This window comes from Sinohyriopsis cumingii, chromosome 5, assembly GCF_028554795.1.
Source record: "Sinohyriopsis cumingii isolate HCF-2022 chromosome 5, ASM2855479v2, whole genome shotgun sequence".
Lineage (NCBI taxonomy): Eukaryota > Metazoa > Mollusca > Bivalvia > Unionida > Unionidae > Sinohyriopsis > Sinohyriopsis cumingii.
Window position 1 is genome coordinate 15,478,089 of NC_142965.1, and position 23,255 is coordinate 15,501,343.

The window sequence follows — 23,255 nt, forward strand, 5'->3', positions numbered from 1 at the left end:
CTGGAATCATGTTATCGAGACATCATACATGGAATCACGTTATCAAGAATTCATACCTGGAATCACACTACTGAGAATTCATACCTGGAATCATGTTATCGAGAATTCATATCTGGAATCATGTTATCGAGACATCATACCTGGAATCACGTTATCAAGAATTCATACCTGGAATCATGTTATCGAGAAAACATACCTGGAATCGTGTTATCGAGACATCATACATGAAATCACGTTGTCAAGAATTCATACCTGGAACCACACTACTGAGAATTCATACCTGGAATCATGTTATCGAGAATTCATATCTGGAATCATGTTATCGAGACATCATACCTGGAATCACGTTATCAAGAATTCATACCTGGAATCATGTTATCGAGAAATCATACCTGAAATCACGTTATCGAGAATTCATACCTGGAATCAGGTTATCAAGAATTCATACCTGGAATCACACTACTGAGAATTCATACCTGGAATCATGTTATCGAGAATTCATATCTGGAATCATGTTATCGAGACATCATACCTTGAATCAGGTTATCAAGAATTCATACCTGGAATCAGGTTATCAAAAATTCATACCTGGAATCACACCACTGAGAATTCATACCTTGAATCACATTATCGAGAATTCATACCTGGAATCATGTTATCGAGACATCATACCTGGAATCACGTTATCAAGAATTCATGCCTGGAATCATGTTCTCTTGACATCATACATGGAATCACGTTATCAAGAATTCATACCTGGAATCACACTACTGAGAATTCATACCTGGAATCATGTTATCGAGAATTCATACCTGGAATCATGTTATCGAGAATTCATACCTGGAATCATGTTATCGAGACATCATACATGGAATCACGTTATCAAGAATTCATACCTGGAATCACACTACTGAGAATTCATACCTGGAATCATGTTATCGAGAATTCATATCTGGAATCATGTTATCGAGACATCATACCTGGAATCACGTTATCAAGAATTCATACCTGGAATCATGTTATCGAGAAATCATACCTGAAATCACGTTATCGAGAATTCATACCTGGAATCAGGTTATCAAGAATTCATACCTGGAATCACACTACTGAGAATTCATACCTGGAATCATGTTATCAAGAATTCATACCTTGAATCAGGTTATCAAGAATTCATATCTGGAATCAGGTTATCAAAAATTCATACCTGGAATCACACCACTGAGAATTCATACCTTGAATCACATTATCGAGAATTCATACCTGGAATCACGTTATCAAGAATTCATGCCTGGAATCATGTTCTCGAGACATCATACATGGAATCACGTTATCAAGAATTCATACCTGGAATCACACTACTGAGAATTCATACCTGGAATCATGTTATCGAGACATCATACCTGGAATCATGTTATCGAGAATTCATACCTGGAATCATGTTATCGAGACATCATACATGGAATCACGTTATCAAGAATTCATACCTGGAATCACACTACTGAGAATTCATACCTGGAATCATGTTATCGAGAATTCATACCTGGAATCATGTTATCGAGACATCATACATGGAATCACGTTATCAAGAATTCATTCCTGGAATCATGCTATCGAGAAAATATACTTGGAATCATGTTATCGAGAATTCATACCTGGAATCATGTTATTGCTAATTTCTTCATGGATTTATGTTATCAAGAATTCATTCCTGGAATAATGCTATTGAGAACCCATACCTGGAATCACGCTATCAAGAATTCATACCTGGAATCACGTTATCGAGAATTCATACCGGGAATCACGTTATCGCTAATTCATACCTGGAATCATGTTATCAAGAATTCATTCCTGGAATCATGCTATGGAGAATTCAAAACTGGAATCTTGTTATCAAGAATTCATACCTGGAATCACGTTATCGAGAATTAGGGCCGAAAAGCATCCCATGAACATGTTGTTTCCCAGAAGCGCTGTTATGACCTGGTCTATGTCGTCGTTGCCTTTGAGAGAAAATAGCAGATATTTAATATACTTACTTATCAAAGGATAAAACTGGGGTGGGGGTAGGGTGGCATTTTATTAAATTTATCAAAATTTAGTGGTTGGACTTAATGTTAGGCAAGTATATCTTTAATATATACTTGCAATTTTTTTGTTCAAATATACACTGTTACGTAGATATATGCTAAGCATAGAACTGACTCACACGGCAACATTGTATTTTATCCAATGAAAAGATCTTGCTGAATGAGGGTACACAAAATTTTAAGTTCTTAACCTGGTAGCCGAAACGACATCATCTACAGCCTAAATGAAGAACATAATAGCAAACAATGAACGAAATGCCTGTACACACGTTAACACGAGTTTTAGAAACTTAAATGGACAAGACGTTCAGTTGATGTTCCTTGCTTGTCATGACCACACAGTGAAGCAAAACGTATATTGCTAATTCAGTTTCTTTGTCTGGCAGATTCTACTGCACGGGGTGGGGTGGGGGTGATGGTATTGAAACTTGATATATTTAAGACCCGATTTTAATTGGTCACAAAGCTGTGGTTTAGTAACCTTTATGAATGGATTACGAAATAGGAAACATAGTAAGTCCAGAAAGTTCATGTTATGTAATAACAGCATAGTACATTCGGTTTATTTATTTTGCGTACTGACCCCAAGACAAACTTTAGCATATAAAATTAATGTTACCATCGTTCCAAAGCAGTTTTTCTTTATATGAGATATTATCCAGTGTCGCTTGTAATTTCACGAGACATTATTCATTGTCCATTGTAATTTCATATGACATTATCGATTGACCTTGGAAATTTCATGAAGCAATCTAATGCATTATCCATGTATATCAAATGTTTGGTTTCGAAATGATACTATGATAAATTAATAAATTTTCCAAAGCTAATACATTTTGAAAAATGTAAATGTTTCTCAGTAGGCTGTAAATGACAAGAAAAAAGGTAGAGAAGCTATCGATCGTAATTTACCACTTCTAATTAAATGTTCATTTTTGGCAACCCATCCAGGAAAGCTCAGTCCCAAGAACAGAGACATTCCAAAGCACAAAAGATTCCGCGAAGAGTTTAAATCCACATATTGAAGATTAGAGACGCCAACTGCAGCAAGAACTCCTGAAAAACCCAAAGAATCAAGAAATATTATGCTGTTAGAAAAAAGTGCACACACACGCACACACACACACATGCAAACATGCACATGCGCACACACTAAGAACTGAGAGTATTTTATACAATGTCACACTTGTCGCATTACCATAGAATTTTAACCCAACCTTGCCACAGTAAGAGGATAGTTAATAGTTTTTCTGCTCTTCCATATTGCTAACCTGGTGAATCTTTGGATTTTGATTCAGAGTAGTATTTTTATGTATATTTAATTTGCATTGTTTATTAGTTGGCGTTTTTTAATTTTTTTTAATATATTTCATTATATGCTGTTCTAATGTAACATTGTATGTTGGATGTGGGTATGTGAGAAAGCTTGCCAGTAGCTTCTTGTAGGTCGGTGGTTCTTTCCGGAGTTTTCCAGGGTTCTTCCTAAACCATTAATACTGGTTGCCATGTATAGCCTATCGTGTGCTGAAAAATGGTGTTAAACCCCACAACAACAACAACAACAAAGTGTCCTAATCTTCTACTTGACCTGAATTTATGAAATTTTAATTCTGTAAACAACTACCTAACTAAAATATTCTCTATGTATATGGGGTTAATTTCAGGGCTATTATTAACAGAATTAAACATGTTTATTTGGGTCTGGATCTAGACAATTGGAATTCCACTACAATCTACCTTGTGTTTCTGGTATAGTCCAGGTTATATATTAATTTTAAGAACAAAATTTTAAATAATAATTAACATTTCATATTGTAATCATTAAGAACTTTCAAGAAGGTTATTTTTCATCAGGTAATGGGTTTTTACTTTGAAAAAGGTTAATTGTGCCCTGGGTCAAGTAGAAGACTATAATCTTGTTACTGGAAAGATTATTCATTCATGCTTTAAGATTAAGCAGAATCAGTTTTGTGATATTGTCGTGTCCAAAAGTTCATTTGAGCCAGAATTTATTTATTTCTGCAAATTATTTATTTCAGTGTTTATTTTCATTGGAAATACAGAGTGCTCATAAAACATAATATTCTTGGACAGAGACATTCATGGGGGCTTTCATGAATTCAATCCTGGAATTATATTACCGTGTTTTAACAAAAGACTGTTGGTACAACAACACGATACATTTTTGACAGAGTTACTGGAAAAAAGAATACGTAATATTGTCCATATATTCTGACAAGGTCATGAAAGGTTATACAAGGCTCTAAAATATAATGTGGAAATGAGTAGAATGTATTGACTAAACATATCATGGATACAATACCACCTGTCTAAACATATTATGAATACAATACCACCTGTCTAAACATATAATAGATACAATACCACCTGTCTAAACATATAATGGATACAATATCACCTGTCTAAACATATCATGGATACAATACCACCTGTCTAAACATATTATGGATACAATACCACTAGTCTAAACATATGGATACAATACCACCTGTCTAAACATATTATGGATACAATACCACCTGTCTAAACATATAATGGATACAATACCACCTCTCTAAACATATAATGGATACAATACCACTAGTCTAAACATATAATGAATACAATACCACCTGTGTAAACATATAATGGATACAATACCACCTGTCTAAACATATAATGAATACAATGCCACCTGTCTAAACATATAAAGAATACAATACCACTTGTCTAACATATTATGGATACAATATCACCTGTCCAGAGCCAGAAGCAGGACACTTAAGGAAAAGATAGTTTTCAAATCTGTATGAACATTTTTCTTTATTTGAGAACTGAATTATTTGGAACAACTAAATCAAAAATAGGTCAAACAGTTCATGTCTCAAAATGGAAGATTATTATTAAAGTGAAACCAATTTTCCCTAGTAAAATATGTTTCTTCAAGAATACTTACCATAATATCATATAAGAAATACCACGACCTCGCTAATGCAGCCCACCCAGATACTACTTTTAGTTAATGGGAGTTAAAAGTTGCTTGCCAGCCTGTGATAATCAGGCAGAGTGATCTCCCCTAGAGACATGGCGGCAAAAGGTAAAAACTTTTCAGTTACTACTGGAGCAGAAGGCACAATCTCTATGGATGTAACTGTGGGAAGGCTGGAAGAATGTATGTGTATTATGATTGGGCAAGTACTCTTGAAAAAAAAACACCCCACATTTTACTAGGAAAAATTAGTTTCTTCTTCAAATAGTTTACCCAATCATCATACCTTAGAAACATAGGTAAGAGGTGGAGGGAGGTAAATCCCCTTACCCCAGAGATCTCATCTCCAGTCCCCTAAGGTACGTGAGACATCTTCACGGTAACCCAACTAGAGGGGACTCCATCTGTCAGGGTGCAGCTTCGAAATGGCCTCTCCCCTGCAACTTCAGCGGACGTAGCGAAGCCGCGTGTTAAGATGCTGTCAATCGATCCAGAATTGGGCACTGTTGAGCTGTAGACATAAGTCCTACCAGATTGAATTGGGCCCTTTGGGATGACAGATCTTGGAGATAAAAGTTATAAAATGTGGACTCCCTCCCACAGCCTAAATGATGTCAGTTATTGAACAGTTCCGGTCTGATGCTTGGTTTACGGCCCGAACCTCATGAGCCAAAGTGTGTAATAAATTCATTTGAGCTGGGGTTATATAGCTATGTGCTGGCAAATAACCTCCTTACTCGATGATGAGATAGTCTGTTCTGATAAGATCCTCCTGTCCTTTTATGAGAAGATGAAAGAAGCGTGATCTCCCTCGACGCAATGGCTCTGTTCTATTGAGGCACAATATGAAAGCCCAGTCTGCAGAACTGAAGTTTCGTGGCATGAAGGTGGTTCTTGATGATGAAAGATATGCCATCATGAGAAAGACTGACCCATCTTCTCGGAGCTTGCATGTAATTCGTGTCTGCTGATAGCGCATGCATTTCACGAATTCTGCCTGCCATCGCTAATGCCATCTAGAAGCAGGTCTTGTAGGAAAAAGGGAATTAGTTCAAAAGGTCTCTCGTCCAGCCAGTTTAATACCCAGTACAAGTTCCGCTTTGGCCGAAGGGTTAAAGCTTCTGGCCAAGTATGAACAGAGTTGGCGAGAAGGTCAGATTAGTCATGGGTTTGTCAGACATCCTCTCTCCCATGATGACGAAAAGTGTCATATAACATGGAGCGATAACCTTAATTGTACTCGGTGCTAACGTTCTGTCTTCGAAGAGCCAGAGATGGAAATTAGCTAGCTATATATGCCTTGAGAGGCAGGATATGTTCGTTTGCGCACCCCTGGGTGAATATATGTCATTTGCCTTCATATGCTTTCAGAGTGGAAGTGCGTCACACCTAAGCAATTCTCTCCATGACTGGTTGCGAGAATTTTTCAAGTATGTGGATCTGTTTGATATGATCTAGCTGTGCAAGTTAGGAAGGTCTGGAGAAGGATGAAACCACCGCCATTGTGAGTAGATGAAGGAAAATCCAAATTTTACACAGTGTTTCTGAGGCAAGTTTAATGAGGTTGTTGATCCACAACTCGTCCCATTGGAATGCTGTGATGAGGATGAGATGACAAGCTGATTCCCTTGCTTTCTGTAGCACTTTTGGAATCGGAGGTGTTTGGAGGGTAGGTGTATATGTTCAGGTTGGTCCAATTCAATGATAGGGCATCGACTACAGAAGCTTTTGGTTCCAGGACAGGAGAGACAAAGGACAGTAGTATGGCATTCTACCTTGTCGCAAACAGACCCACCAACGGTTGGTCCCATTGGGTACAGATCTGAGAGAAAATGGAGGGAAGGAGAGACCATTCCTTCTGTACTAATTGATTGTTCCATGACAAAGAGTCAGCCAGTATGTTGAGATGTCGCAGGATATGTCGATAATGTATGTGGCTTTGTTGATGACAACACCACTTCAGCAAGTCCTACACCATGATGCAAAGGTCTGGGTACTGGGGTCCTCCTTTTTGCTGGAGATAAATCACCATTGAAGGATTGGGTTCCTCCTTGTTGTTGTAGATAAGTCATCACTACAGAGTTGTCGGACAGAATGAGAACTCCCTTGCCAAGCAAATATTTCTGCCACCGATGAAAGGCTTTCACTATGGCCAACCTCTCCAGAATTACTGATATGAAGATGTTGTTCTTAGGGACAGCATGCACTGCTGGCGTTCTGAACAGATGGTAGTAGGTGGGCTCCCCAGTCTTCCATATTCGCATCGGTAGACACTGTAGTCTCGAGCGGGTGGACGTGTAGATGTATACATGTTGCGAGCAAAGTTAAGTTGCTCCCAATTGCACAGATGGTGACTCAATTGGGTGCCAGTAGTGAGAGGATGGTCCATTGGGCAAACTTGTTGACACCATTTGTGCAGAGGACACAGAAGCAACGCAGTATGAGGCGATCTAGGACCATGAGATCTTCTGTTACATCGAACAAGATTCCTCGAAAGTAAGGTGTACCATGGGTCGTTTCAATGCCCGATCCTGAAGGAGACGAAATATGCTGCCTGTGCATTGAACTCCATATCTAGGTGAACAAACGGATTGGTGGTATTAGGTCAGGTTTGTCCTTGTTGATGAGAAGACCAAAGTGTTAAGAAGGTTTATCATGTCTCATTAAGTCACTGATGCTGCTGCAGGATGTCATCCAGGTAATTTGATGTTTCGGCCAAGAAACGGTCTGGACACGGGCAATTGCTTGATTAGTCAGATGAGTTAAGATCCATGTGCCAACATGGAGTACAATGAACTGGTATAAGATATTGTAAGTGAATCGCTGGAACGAACCTTGTGAACAGAGACATGAAAGTATGTGAATCTAAGTCCACAGTGATAGCAATGTCTTCTTCATGGATAGCGTTCCAAATGCGCTGTGGTTTACCAGTGGAAAACATGGGGCGTGGTTGAATGGATTTGAGGGCGATTAGGCAGATGATCATACATAGAGAGTCATTTGATGTTGGGACCAAGAAAAGGTGTGGAACAAACGCTAAAACTCTCTCGGTCCTATACCACTTGATATGCGAAAAAATGTGACTTTCGATGAGTGGAGCTTCGATAGAACGGTTTTCACAGGTTCGTGTCCTATGAGATACCCTTAGGTCCTTTTTTTGATTCTCCGCACTGTCCCTGTATTGACGCTGTGGTTGTGGGAGGGAGGGAAATATGTCTTCTTGATTTATTTTCTTGTGGACTTCATCCATTGGGACCTTAAACATAATGTTAGAGGATAAAGTATGTGCTCGTAGCTTAGCCGTATAGTGATTCTTCAAGTAAGTGCAAGCAGAGCGCACTGAATTGTGTCCCACCAACAGGAATGGCAGCTGCGTTACGGCATTGGCCAACATGTCTTGAATGGCTCTGTTCAGTACCCAGGCTATTCTTGAGGCTGACATGTATGCATGTTCTGAGGTATTCGGAGTAGGAGAAGATAAGCTGTGTTCTGTCAGCTGGAAGATAGCCAGAGAGAATGAAAGTCCAACAACGAAGTCAAGACAACAATATAGCACACTAACTGCCATGTGTCAACAAAAACCATATGGAGTGTGGCTGTAACATCTGCAAAGCAGCGATATCACTGTCAACTGGTGAGATTCTGAATGAAAGACTGGGGATGGGGGCAAAGGTAGAACCGCCGACAAACTGATGCTGAAAGTGGGTCAGAATGTCCATAACACTCCCAGACTGCGAAAATGACTGAAGTCAGAATCTTCTGTTCCATCATAAAATCAACATATACTGCAGCTCTGATGCAATATTTTTGATGGAGTAGGAGGAGGAGGACAAAGCCCCTCAATAGAGGCTGAGAAGGATGCGCCGTTAGATAGTGAATTCTAGATGACAGTACTGGAGAACAAGCAACATCATCTTGGTTGTGTGGGGTGAGGCTACGGTCCCCTGTAATGCCTAAAACTTACCTGTTGAAAAGTGACGAGGTCTGTTGATCACTAAACTCGTTGAACACCCTGAATTACAAACCGTGACTTCAGAACAGTCACAGAGTAAGAGGCTTTCCTCGTAGCAAAGTGTAGATAAATTGAGAAGCGACATCTGTGGCGTGAGGAACTATTCACGGTATCATGTCGAATGAGTGTGTCCAGGAGGTATGAGCTAGACTGGTCCCTGTACATGTCTGCAAAAGTTGGGTACGGCTTAATGGAAGCCGGGCTGTTACTCATTGAACCCGTAATATTGATGCTTGGCCCTTTGTGTTTCCTAGTACATGGCTTAGGCCAGTCACAATGCGAATATACATCTCTCATGACAGAAAGATAAATTGAGAAGCAACATCTGTGGTATGAGGAACTACTCATGGCCTTTTGTGATCCCTAGTATATAGCTTAGGCCAGTCACAACGCAAATACATAATCATTGTGAGGATATCATTAGGATCATCAGTATGGAACGAGTTATGGTATATTTGATCCATCTAACCTGTCTGTATGTGTGTCGAATGAGAGGGACTTAACTGTTTGTTAGCTCTGTCCCTTGCTGTTCCGTAAGAGGAATCAAGTTGGACCCCAAGGACGCAAAGTAAATGGAGTTCCAAAAAATGATGAGTCCTGTGGTTTTGACTTTGCTGCCGGAGATGTTTCCATTCGTGTGAACGTCTGGCGTTTCGTGGCTGAACGGAAAGTTGATTTATCTCCCTTGTTTCCATGAAGATCCCACACCGCTCCGGTGGCCTAGTGGTTAGAGTGTCCGCCTCGGATGCGGGAGGTCGTGGGTTCGATCCCCGGCTGAGTCATACCAAAGACTTACAAAAATGGTACTAACAGCTGCCTCACTTGGCGCTCAGCATTAAGAGATTAGTGTTAGGACTGGTCGGCCCGGTGTCAGGATGATGTGACTGGATGGGACATCATGCTACATGTCTGCGGCATGATGCCCCAGTGCTAGACATCACTATAAACTGCCACATTGCAGACATCGTAGCGATATGACTGAAAAATTGTTAAAGCTACATTAAAAATCCAGATCACAACACATCCATGAACATCCACACTGAGGAAGGAGCATGCAGACTGTTGACGTCTTCGTTCTGATCTGTGTGTTGTTTGCTCTTTGCCAATAATTCTAATCTGTAAGACAAAATAGAGCAAATGTATAAAGCTGTAGCCCTGCACCTGTCCTTAGAACACAATGTCCGTGCATAGTGAAAGCATGAAAAGGTTGACCCAGAAATTGAAAACAGTCTAATAATGCACTGAAGCATATAGGTGAAATTATAATGACAATACTGCCTGCACGAGGGAGAAGTTATAACCTTGTGGGCCTGCACACGAAGTTTGAATACTGTGTGGGCACCGAGCTATAACAGATGAAAGTAGTATCTGGGAGAGCTGGATTTGCGAGTTAGTAGTAGTTCTCCTAAGGCATTATGATTCGGAAACGTATTTGAAGATAAAATAAGTGATAATAGATGACCTTGTTTTCTACAAATTGGAATATTTAAAGGAGAAAATATTGAAAGTATATTTTAAGAGGGAAATTTGTCCCTCTCTACACCAAGAAAGATGACATGTACAAAGTTAAGTTGATTTTAAAGACTAAAATCTGAAACGGTAAAAATATATGATGGAGAAATTCAAATGGACCATGATTCTTTTAACAGCTGAGAACCTTATGAAAACATTGCATAGCCTAAATAAGTGGAAAAACCACTAGGTCAGAGAGAAGATACACAAACGATACAAATTTTAAAGAACCACCTAAAACAAAGTAAAGTCCATCACTATAGTAGATAAGTATTTCAATATTTTGTATGAATAAATTTAAACAATCAATCACCATTCTTAAAATACTTGTTGTTATTGCTAATATCACTATCTTTCAAATCGTGACCAATAACCAAAACATGCTGTGTTCTCTTTTTCTTCTATGTTCTGATATTTGTAAACAGATTTGATAGGTTTTGGAAAAATATAATGAATAATGTTGAAGAAAACAGATTTAACCATTTTCCACTGTATTTATTTAACAATTATGAAGGGACAAATATAACAAGAATCACTGATGACTTTAAGAAAAAGAGACTCAGTGATACTGATGGTACGTTCATTTTAGAAAATAACTTCAACTTAACATTATCTGTATAAGTTACGGGCAACACAAATGAGTACAATTAAAAACCAATAGGTCAATAACAATCAACATTTATAGAACGAGGATAAACATTTACAGAGTTCTGAAATAGTTTCCTTTCGGTAAAAGTGCATACAATATTCCTAAGAACAATAAATATTAAATAATACATAATGAGATGGATATTATGCCTAAAATATGGCTCCAAAGTACAATATTGAAACTAGCACCATATGTTAACAGTTGCCTTTCTAATTTATTGTCACTTTGAAAGCAATGGTAGGTTTTTACTAATCATTTCCAGGCTATAACTGTAACCAAACAGATAACAACAGAAATTTCATCTATATAGCGGTGCTGTTCATAATTAATGTGATTTAAATTGCAAGCATAGTAAGGCCGTACACATTGATGATATAATTTACAGTGTTAGTTTAATGAAAGACTGGATCAGTGAACGTTAATGAAATCATTTTTCCAAAAGAAGATTAAACATTATAATTCAAACACCATTGTCATTGTTTGTGAAATGGAGACACATTCATAGAAGACTACAATGCCATTAATAACAACAAACAACAACAAAGAGATAACTGCTAAATATAGAGGTCCTGCTTATAATGAAAGTAATATAAAACACAGATATTCACAGAATCAATAATGTATTATTGATTTCAGCTACTCACCAAATAGCACTAGAAATGATGCCCCGATGATAGGATCCGGCATACTGACCACGAGGGCACTAAATTTACCAAGACAACCGAATACGGTCATGAAGGCACCTGCTACCAACAGTACACGTCTGCTGCCAACCTTAATATCGTGAAGAAATTTACAACAATCGACATTTATTTTTCTTTATAATAATAATAATAATAATAATAATAATAATAATAATAATAATAATAAAGCCACCCCTGATAAGGAAATCTTTAATGTGATTAAAAAATGCATAATACTTATTAATTTCATTCATTGATTTATAATTTCTAACCTGACTGTGACCAGAGTGACCCTAACACAGTCTTAGTCTATGCTTTTCATAATGAATGAAGTTTCCATACTAACAAACATACAATGGATGTACATACCTGACCTTGTGGTATACATACAATGGGTTTGCATACCTGACCTTGACCCCATTCATTCATTTTCAAGTCAGCAGATCAAGTAAGATCATTATCTAAACACTTGTGTTGACCAAACTAAATTCACCAGAAGTGGTTAAAGTAGACGTTTTAAGGAACAGCAGCAGAGAGGGTGAACCGACTCTAACTGGTTCACTCTCCGTTTCGCAAAATAAGCCTTCTTGAAATCGCAAAAAAAAAATCTCGATATCCAGTACAAGACGACCCTGTCAACGAATTGACTTACCCAGCCTATCGCTGATCGCGAAAAATCGCAGCGATCACGTCGGTGCCAAGTTTGAGACAGCACCCTCTCTGCTCCTATTATACAAAAATTGTATCAAGACCGACTCTGTATCGTGTTCGAGGAATGTGTAGGTTTATTGTTATAAAACCATGCGGTGTTAACTGAGCCTGACTAAATAAATTTCTAAACTTGATTACGTCACCGCTACACCAGGTCTGATGAATATTTTTTCAGCGTGTGTGTATCAACTCAGTTAAACACAGCAAGAATATTACAATTATCCCTGATCACTTTAGGAATTTGTGTATATCGCTGGGTTACATAAATCACATTAGTGTTTTTGTGTCTACCTCGAGAAAATATTCTAGCTGGATTGGACTGTTTGTCCAGCATTACATCATCGTACACGACTAAACTGGTAATAATCCTGTCAATATCATTAACACGCTTCATCGATATCAGTGATAAATTCAACATCGTCTTCGTTTTCATTTTAACGATTTTGCATTTTCATTAAAATTCTTGAGTACATCATAGCACCGCTGGTCATCTACAGACGGAACAATCAAATACAACTTATCCCACCTGAGCCATCTCATTATCAAATTAAGTAACAGTTGCGTCTTCCAGATGGAATTATGATAATCATACGGACAGAATTTGATAGCGCTGCATAATGCTTGACCGGTTCTTGTTTTCTTGTTGCAGAAAAATCAATTACTTTCATGTTATATAAATAAATTATGGATATATATTGTGTGAAATGCAGGACGCGTACCTCAACAGGTGATTTAACAACTATTGCAACAAAAAATAACAAATCGGCAGTTACGGGTAAGTGTGAACGATGAGGTACAAAGAAATTTAAATTTATTCCCGCACAGTCGGGTTTTTAAAAAAACGAGGAGATGATATTGCAGCAAAATTAACAAAGTTACCCGGGACTCCGTGGGCTAAATACCCAGGAGAAAAACACCTCCCAGGATATAATTATTGTGGCCCTGGAACCAGACTTGATATGAGGCTTGATAACGAAGACCAGTCAAAACCAGGTGAGTATCCAATAAACGCTATTGATAAAGCGTGTCATGCTCATGATGTAGCTTATAAAAGTAAAGATCTACAGCATAGGGATATCGCAGATGTAAAATTAATTCATGCGCTAAATTCCATTACAAATAAATCTTTCAAGGAATCATTGCTAATTGGTTGGTGAGATCTGTAATGAAAGGTAAACTAGTGCTTGGAAGTGGAACTTCCAGCGCTGGTAATTAATCAACCGATTATTATTATAACGGAATCGATTTAATATTCCCCAAGAGGATATTGGAAAGGTAACGCAGCGATTAGTAAACTCGCCGAAGCAGCAATAGTTACACGTGCCACTGCTGAAGCGTGGTTAGCACGACAAGCAATATGGCCAATTTATCTACCACCAACTAAGCGAATTCACTTTGCACATTTTGATGTTGGAGTTCCTAATGAAGTTCATCAAGCTGATTTATTATTTTTACTACATGATACTATTAACATCCGAAGACGTCAAATAACATATAAATACGCGTTAACTGTCGTTGATGTTGCAAGTAGATATAAAGAAGTAGAGCCGTTGTCAACAAAGACAGCAACTGAAGTTGCTTCTGTGTTTAAAGGAATTTATCAACGTGGACCCTTGCAATGGCCACAGCTGTTACAAGTTGATCCTGGCAAAGAATTTCAGGGTGCAGTATCATCGTTGATGAAGCAACATAATGTCACCATCAGACGAGGACATACTGCAATTCGTCGTGATCAGGCAATTGTTGAACGATTTAGTCAAACACTTGCTGAGCGGTTATTTGGATATCAGCACGCGAAGGAATTCATTCAAGACGAGAGATTACGCGAATGGGTTGCAAGATTACCAGGTGTGATAGCCGCGCTAGATAATGAAATAACTGGAACAACCAACATGAAACCCATTAGCGCAGTCACAAAAAAACATATACCCTTACAACGACGTGATTTTTCAAAACAACCAGTACTGGGCAATGTGACTGTAAAATATTGATATGAGCCCGGGGAACTTGAAGGTGGTAAAAAAAGCAACTGATCCGGTCTGGAGTATAACGTCACACAAAAGTTCCAACGTGGTAAGATCCGCCGGTAGACCCGCAAGCTACAGACTGGATTCAACTGCTCCTCAACGTGGATTCACACGTGAACAATTACAAGTAATTCCCGAAGCCACACAATTACCGCCGCGATCACTTAACTAGCACCAAAGGCGCTAGCACCTCGACGTCGGTTACATTCAAGACAGGTCAGCATCGTATTTTTGCGTGTATGACCACGACTGTTATCTTTTCTATTCACGGTAAATTGTCCTGGATTATTACTCGAATACTGTCATAACATTATACAATTACAACTTGCACAATGATTATTCTGCTGCTGCTTCAGTGTCATGATAAATTCAGCATCAATATCAAAATCTCGATTATTTTTGTTTTCACTTTGTTTATAACCGGTTAATTCTTTTCTTATTATATCGTTGTCAGTATCATCATTAATGGTTTCTGACTCGTGCAAGACAATTCTTGCAGCTGAGATATTTTTCTAACTCGAGATACTGCGAGATAATATAAGTTTGACCATTCGATACGATCATCAACAATCCAAACAACTGTATCAGTAATAGTTAACCCCTGAGATGAGTAAATTTTCATTGCTTATCCTAGCGTCCACGGAGATTCGTCAGGCGATAATGCATTCTCTACAACATTGACATCAACTAAAACAATATCACTCAACACCAGATTTTGTTTCTCGGTTTGTCCCAGTATGACAACGTCGATATTCTGTCGCCGTGTATCAGTTGGTCTATAACACAGCGGTGTTGGTAACGCTGAGAATTTCTCCTTGTGTAACTGAAACAACTTCCGTTGAAGTGTGTCTCTAACTATATTTCTACTTGCCACTATCAAATCATTTGGTTTCCACGTTTCCCAAAAGTCATTCATGGAAGTTCCTGGAATTACCCCGCGCATTATTTCACATTGAATTTTATTCGGTATAGTCTGATTAATTTTTTAAAATTCTCTTAATTCTGCATCAAGTGAAATATGATCATCGGTTATTTCTTCATAGTAATCTACAAAATCCTTTAGCCGGTAATGTGGAGATGGTCCAACAAACGGTGGTGGTTGACCGTGATCGCCGGACATTATCACAGCTGTGTTTTTCAGTAACAGCCAGCCGAGAAACATTTTTAATATATCTAGCGACACTGTGCATATCTCATCCCAAATGATGATACCAGGAATATATTTCTCTACCATTTTACCGGGAGTCCATGCGTCACCCTTCCACCGAAAGAAGTTATGATAAGTACAAGAATTACTCCTCGTTGTTTCATTTCCCTGGCAAGTCTGTGTGTTGGTGTTAGCACAATTATGTCATCGTGTTTCCATCGATATAATACAATAACTCGAGTTGTCATACCAGAACATCCCGGTCCGCTTAAATAAACGGTTTTGTGTCTGGATACTGGATCACATACGGATGGTTCCGACGATAATTCTGATATCTGATTATTTTTATAATAATTATCTTTAACCGAAACATCTGCAGATTTGCAATAATCACGTAAATTTTCTATTTTTAGCTCCATGATGCATCAGTGGTTGTAAAACGAGCCAGTAATTCTAAATATTTTTTATCGATATAAAATGAATCCGTGGCAACTCTGGCTGCGGTGCGAGGAAATTTATTTATCATCGATAACAGGTTTATAGACACATAAGCGAGCATTGAAGATCTTAAATGAGTATACTGAGGAGATTCTCCACTGATAAAACTAACAATTGTACCCAACCGTGTTCCGTCAGATAAGTAAGCGTCTTCCCGATTACAAAATATATTTTTCGCTGCTGCATCAGCGACCACGAATTCATATTCGGCGGGATCCATAATCAATCTTGCACAATGCCGTTGATGATCATATGCACCACCCTGAGTAAATTCACCGATTATTTTACTACCGAGATCCTTTGCTGTTTTTTCACTGTTGCTGAGTTTAATCTTGAGAATATTAGGAGCATCATCAACGATGACATCAATAGGAGTATTTGGACATTTCTGCTTATATTCTTCGATGACCTCATCTACACTGATACGCTCCGGCGTTGGTAACCAAACTTCAGTCTGCGTCCGATACGATATAATTGCCTCGCTGACCGTCAGTGATATTAATACACTACTGTCGAGCATATATCGTAATAACACTATTGGCGCCCAGCGTTTTTCCGAGAAGTGTCTACCAAACCAAACATAACATCACGGATGAAGATCCTTAGCGAATTCGAAAGACAACACATGAGCGAATCCTGTCAGATCAAAATCGGGTAGTGGTCCATTAATTGCCACTCTTGTCATCTCGTGCGTGGGATGTCCAAATCTTTTAAAATATCCAGAACACTCTCCCATCCCTAAAAAACTCCCCGGATAACACGCAATCATATCTACGGATATCATGTCGTTGCGATCATACCTAGTATTACACAAACCGCCATGTCCGTATTCGACACAACTAGCTTGAACATCCTCGAGAAATCGAGTTCGTGTTGGTTTGCACGAATTCTTTTCTCGGGCAAAATGAGCCGCAACTGACGGAACTGTTAAACAATTACTCAGCAAGTTAATGTTTTCCATTGAGAATCTTTCCGCGAGTTTTCTCATCGCGCCATGAAGAGATTCCCGACGATATAAATCACCGTTAGGTCGTACAAATTGATCATATCCTTCATCAGAACTTGAAAATAACCACACTGACACAGGATCTTTTTACTTAACGCGTGGATAGAATCAATCATATTTTCCGACTAGCAAAATCTTTCAGTTCGGTCTCGTGGAAATATTGTGACTGCGCTAGTCCACGCGTGCGCATTGTGATCAATAATTTAAATTGGTGTTCCCATCGACTTATTCGCTGATTCATATAAAACTTATCCGGTTAACGTTTTCTACCATTGGAAATTTTAATTTACTTGATAACTCGGCAACATTATTTATTGTAGCTCTGGTATCCTTAACCGATTCAGCCCATTTGGTTATTTTTTCACGTCGCTGATCAGTCAAATCATTTCCACGCTTCGCATTTGTAAAATATTCCATTACTCGTTCGGCTACACAATTCAACCTTGAAAATCTCATTGGTGCAAGATCATCGATGTTGGATTTATCATTTAGCTGATAAATTCCATAAACAACCGCGGTCACAGGATACGCTCGAGCAAAATATGGTCTGTCAAAACCACTCAGTGTTCCTGGCTTGGAATTGTTACTTAACAAAACGGGTTTTCCACCAGCAAGGACAGGGTCACGTTTGTCACGGATAATCCAATTATCGGAATCTTCTGCTAGCACAATAAACTTTATTCTGAAAAAATATTTCTGATCACTTTGATGAAGGTAATCAATAATCGTTTTCGCTTGTGTATCGTTCATTGTAGCATCAATGACGTCATTGACACCTTTGTCGATGACTTTGTCGACACCTTTGTCGACAGCTTTGGTGTTGCGTATAATTTTAAATGTAGACCACGTGCGAGATGCACCATCATCATGAAATTCTTTTTTTAGCATCCCTGATAATATCAATCAGATCAGTCAGAGCTCGCCTCCGCGAGTCAGTGGTTAGTCTGTCAAGATCGAATCTAGACGTTTTCCAGGGCTTGATTCTGGATAACCTATCAAACTCATCCATGCTATATTTCAGACAAGTATTTAAATAAAAAATATTATATATAATGAATCAGTGTACATGGCTTATGGTAGGATCTTCAACTCCATGTGGCAAATCATGTGTAAATGTATTCTGCGGACAGTATTCGCAAAGTGTGAGGAAAGGCAGTCTTGGTCCACAACCGTGTTTAAGATGTGGTGTCGGAGTTAGAGGTAAAACACAGCTGTGCGCGAGAAGTTGTGGTAAACGGTATAGAGAGTTAAAACGTTATTATGACAAGAAAAATAACAACCTTGACTCGGTCAAGGACAAACTTATAAGAACTCCTGAATAATTTATAGCAAGATTTAAAGATAAATCATAATTTAGACAAACACATTACATATAAATGGAGCAAAAAGAATTTGTTCAACATCCCACCATTAAAAATTATGAAGCATCTCGTGATGGTACAATTAGTGCAACGGTGGAGAAAGGAGCATGTATGAATCTTACATCGAAGAGCAAATAATTACAAGAATATAACAATCATTGACAGATAGCATACTAGTTTAAGTAGTGTTTGTATAGGGAAGCACTACATTTTGTTTCATACCTTGTATTATAGGGTTGTTTACCCTCTTAGAATTAATCCTTTTCTGAGTAGCTAGTGAGTGGTTGAGTACAACTCACTGTATAATTGACACAGTTAACCGCCATTTTTATTTAGTATTTGGCGAATTTTGTTGCACCTTATTTAAATATTTGTGTGAGACCTCACTTCAATACATATAATAGGTGACCAATGCTCAAATAATCAACAAAATGTATCAGGAAATGCCAACTGAGACTGATGGTGTGCATACGCAACCAGCTAGATCCAAGATGAGTACATACTTTCAGACGAGTGTAGAAGAACGTATACTCTTAGCTTTCCACCCCCGGGTTGTCAGATCTTAGACTTCGGAAGCGACATTGTTGCACCGAGACAGTCGGAAATACTTACAGCTCTAAATGCGGCTGGATTAGATCTGGGAAAAATCGATGGGCTACAAAATGCTGGCTTCAATAAACATATATTGTATCCAAAACAGCTAGACAAACCTTTCTTGGAAACACAGACAGTCGAAGTGCAAGGACAACAAGCGATGATAAAAACAGCGCAGCCATTTGCTAGAGAGATAGAGGCCAAAACGGTAGAGGTTTTTGTATCTGGCCTTCCTCTAGAAATAGACACATGCGAACTTGTCACAAAAATAGAAGGGAAACTTAAAACCAAAATCAAGTATTCCAAAATGGTTACAATATGGGGATTTGGGGGAATAAAATCTGGAGTTAGGATTGTTTCAGTGGCCAAAGAGGATGCCAAAAAGGTTGCGACATTCTTCTATGTCTTGGGATTCAGGCTAAAGAGCTGGTACCGGAGAAGTGAATGGGATAGGACATGCCCAAAATGTGGTAAAACAGGACACAGCCCAAAAGAGTGCACAAACCCGCCTGTAACGTCGACTTATGCCAGCATAGCGGCAATTAACCCACAAAATCAAGTCATAAAAGACATACAAACACAAATAGGAAAACGTATTGAAGAAATTAGGAAAGACAGTGAAAGAGCAGATGAAAACAATGAAATGGGAGAAGAGAAAGAGAGAGTGGAATCAAAAGACAGGACTACATTAACAAACCTAGACATAACAGAAATCAGGAAAGACAACTCGCAAATTACCCCTGAATGGGAAAATATACTGAGTCCTAACAAAACGGGCAAATTTCCAACACCGTTCAAACAGGGACATATTATTTTAACAAACAGGTTTTATTCATTACAAGAAGAAGAGAAGAATTTAGAAGAGGGGGTAGGAGAGATAGAATGGAGAACCTTAGATATGTTAGGGCTACAACCGTTAACCTCCACGCCCATGCCCAAGGAAAAACACAAAAAGGAAGGCTTTATCAAGCTCATCACAGGGTAGTGTCATAAATGAGACGGAAACCGACACCCCACAGACGGCACATAACAAAAATGAAGCAAAGATCAGGACAATGAAAAAACTAAGACAAAATCAAGAAAGGGACACTGAGACAGAAAGTGAACATGAAACGACAAATGACAGTAAAGAGGAGAGTGAAGACGAGGGGGGAGACAAGTACGGAACACGAGACAGATACGGAATACGAGAGTGACACCAGACAAACGACGGACATGGAAACGGAAATAGAAACAGAAAACACAACAAACAGAACTGAAAATATCACGACTGACGAAGAAACTCCGACAGAAAGTAGATCCAGTGCCCCCTAAAGGTTATGAAAAATTAACTAAATCAACTTCTGTATAGCCTCTGTTATTGTAAATGGAATAAACAAAGAAAAACTAACTAAATTATTTAGCGAAACTAAATATGACTTAATTTTTATGCAAGAGACCCATAACAAATCTACCAAAGACCTGATAACTCTATGTGAAGAGAAATTAGATGGTATAGTGGTTTTAAATGATTTTAAAGCGAATGATTTAAGGGGGGAGGGGAGTAGCAACTTTTAAACATAAAAAGGGAGTAAATTGGAAAAGGAGAACTGAGAGAGATTTTTTTAGCGGGAGACTTTTACTTATTGTGATAGAAGATACCCATTTTATGAATATATATGTACCAGCAAATAAGTATAAAAAATAACAATTCATGGAAAACATAACCAAATACATTGAAAAATATACAATGGATAACTTTATTCTAGGAGGGGACTTTAATTGGGTGGGAGAAAATATAGATAGGGGTGGGGAATTAACTACTGATGATTTAAGTTTTAAAAAGAAATGGAATGGTTTTTGAAAAACCATAAATTGACATATATATAGGCGTCTAAACATGATAAGAAGAGAGTTTACATATGACTATAAAATAAAAAAGGTAGCAGATTATAAAAATTCTACGGTACAAATATACAAAATGATATCTATAAACTTACAGGGATTTCAAACATAAAATTGTCAGACCATAAACTTATATATTTAGAAATACAATTAAAGGAAAAATACAAATGGGGGAAAGGGAAATGGAAAATGAATAATCAAATTTTTGAAGAACCTGAATTTATAGCAGAAATCAAAACTGATATTAAAAATTTCATAGACAACATGAACATAGACATAATCACAGAATGAGATAAATTAAAAGAGAATTTTCAAAAAAAGCGATAAGATTTTCCAAGATAAGAAGGGAAAAACAGAATAGACAAAAACGAGATAAAAATACAATTTGATAAAGGGACAGGGGGAAAAAAGGACAAATTACTAAATGATAGATTAAATAAACTAATAGAGGAAGAAAAAAGGGGAAGAGAGATAAGAGCTGGGAAATTCACAAAGATATATAAAAAAGGGGAAGGGCTATATAAAAGGGAAGAACTAAGAAGAGGCGGGGGAGTATAGAAAAACAGAAAATTAGAGATAATACAGAAACTAGAGAAAAGAAGGTAATCCTAGAATATATTGAAACATTTTACAGAGATTTATATACATCACAGGAAATAGATAATACAACGATTGAGGAATAATTAAAAGGGACATAATGTGAGATGATCTCACAGGACATAAAACCTTATGTGATGATTTCATCTCGACAGAGGAAGTAATAAACAGCATAAACAAGCAAACAAAAGGAAAATCCCCAGGTGGAGATGGACTCACCACGGACTTCTATATAAAGTTCAGTGGTGAGTTGTCGATCATCCTAGAATGGTTATATAATAACATTTTCTTGAGGAATGACACAATGACAAAAACAATGAGGGAGGGAATAATAACTCTAATATATAAGGAGAAGGGTGATAGAGAAGACTTAGAAAATTGGAGACCCATCTCCCTCCTAAATACTGATTATAAAATTATAAGTAAAATATTAGTGGAGATAATGAAACAAGGAATGGAAAAAATAGTTAATGCAAATCAAACATGCGTGGGTAAAGGAAGGGATATACAGAATAATATACTCAGCATAAAAACAATAATAGATTATATACAAGAATGTGGTCTGAAAGGTGCTATGGTACTTTTTGACCAGGAAAAAGCATTTGACAGATTAGAACACAACTATATACAAAAAGTACTGGAAAAGTTTGGTTTTGGAAACAACTTCCTAAAATGGACCAAAATACTGTACAACACAGTAATTGCAGGCGTACAGGTAAACGGAGCTAACACGGGAAAATTTGAAATTAAAAGATTAGTAAGGCAAGGCTGCTCACTATCTATGCTATCATACGTAATAGCAAATGAAATTCTAAGTATAAGAATAAGACTAAATAGGAAGATTGAAGGTATTAAAGTTCCAAATAGAAAAGTCGAAATAAAAATGCTACAGCATGCAGACGATTGTACGAACTTTATTAAAGACCAAAATTCCTTTAAACACCTAGAGAAGGAATTTGAAAAATTTGGCAAAGCCTCTGGGTCAAAAATAAATCATGAAAAAACTGAAATACTGAAAATAAGGAACTGGAGAGGAAATCACTCAGGATTACCACCACACCTAATTAAAGAAAGAGTGAAAGCATTGGGCATTTATTTTGGGATAAAAGAAGAACAAGAAAACGATAAAAATATCAAACAGAAAATGGAAACGAATGTGAACACCTGGGCACTTACGTCATTATGTGTAATGGAACGGGACCAAGTGGCAAAAACGTACAAGTACGCGAATATAAATTTTATTACCAAGTCTACTGACATAGAAAACAAAAATTTAGAAAAATTAGATAAGGAGATTATTAACTACATATGGGATTTTAAGACCCACTACGTCAGAGGGAAACTTTATATAGAGCACAAGAGAGGGGGGACTAGCACTCCCCAACCCCTTTTGGATAAAGACTGCAAGTATTATAAATAGATTTAAAAAGATTAAAACAATACTAACATCACCGTGGGAGGGAATATACATCTAGTGGTTTGGGTTCACAATGAGAAA

General features: G+C 37.8%; 1 protein-coding gene across 1 annotated transcript in view; it reads right to left on the reverse strand.

The window, feature by feature from the left end:
* The window catches only part of LOC149798693 (solute carrier family 23 member 1-like), a 70,894-nt gene that overhangs the window by 5,999 nt on the left and 41,640 nt on the right, over nucleotides 1–23,255 (reverse strand). The window contains exons 11-13 of the mRNA XM_089957533.1: nucleotides 11,894–12,023; nucleotides 3,000–3,143; nucleotides 1,905–2,000 (exon numbers count right to left, since the gene is read on the reverse strand). Of these exons, the coding sequence (XP_089813659.1) occupies nucleotides 1,905–2,000; nucleotides 3,000–3,143; nucleotides 11,894–12,023 (370 nt within the window). The remainder of the gene's footprint in view (nucleotides 1–1,904; nucleotides 2,001–2,999; nucleotides 3,144–11,893; nucleotides 12,024–23,255) is intronic.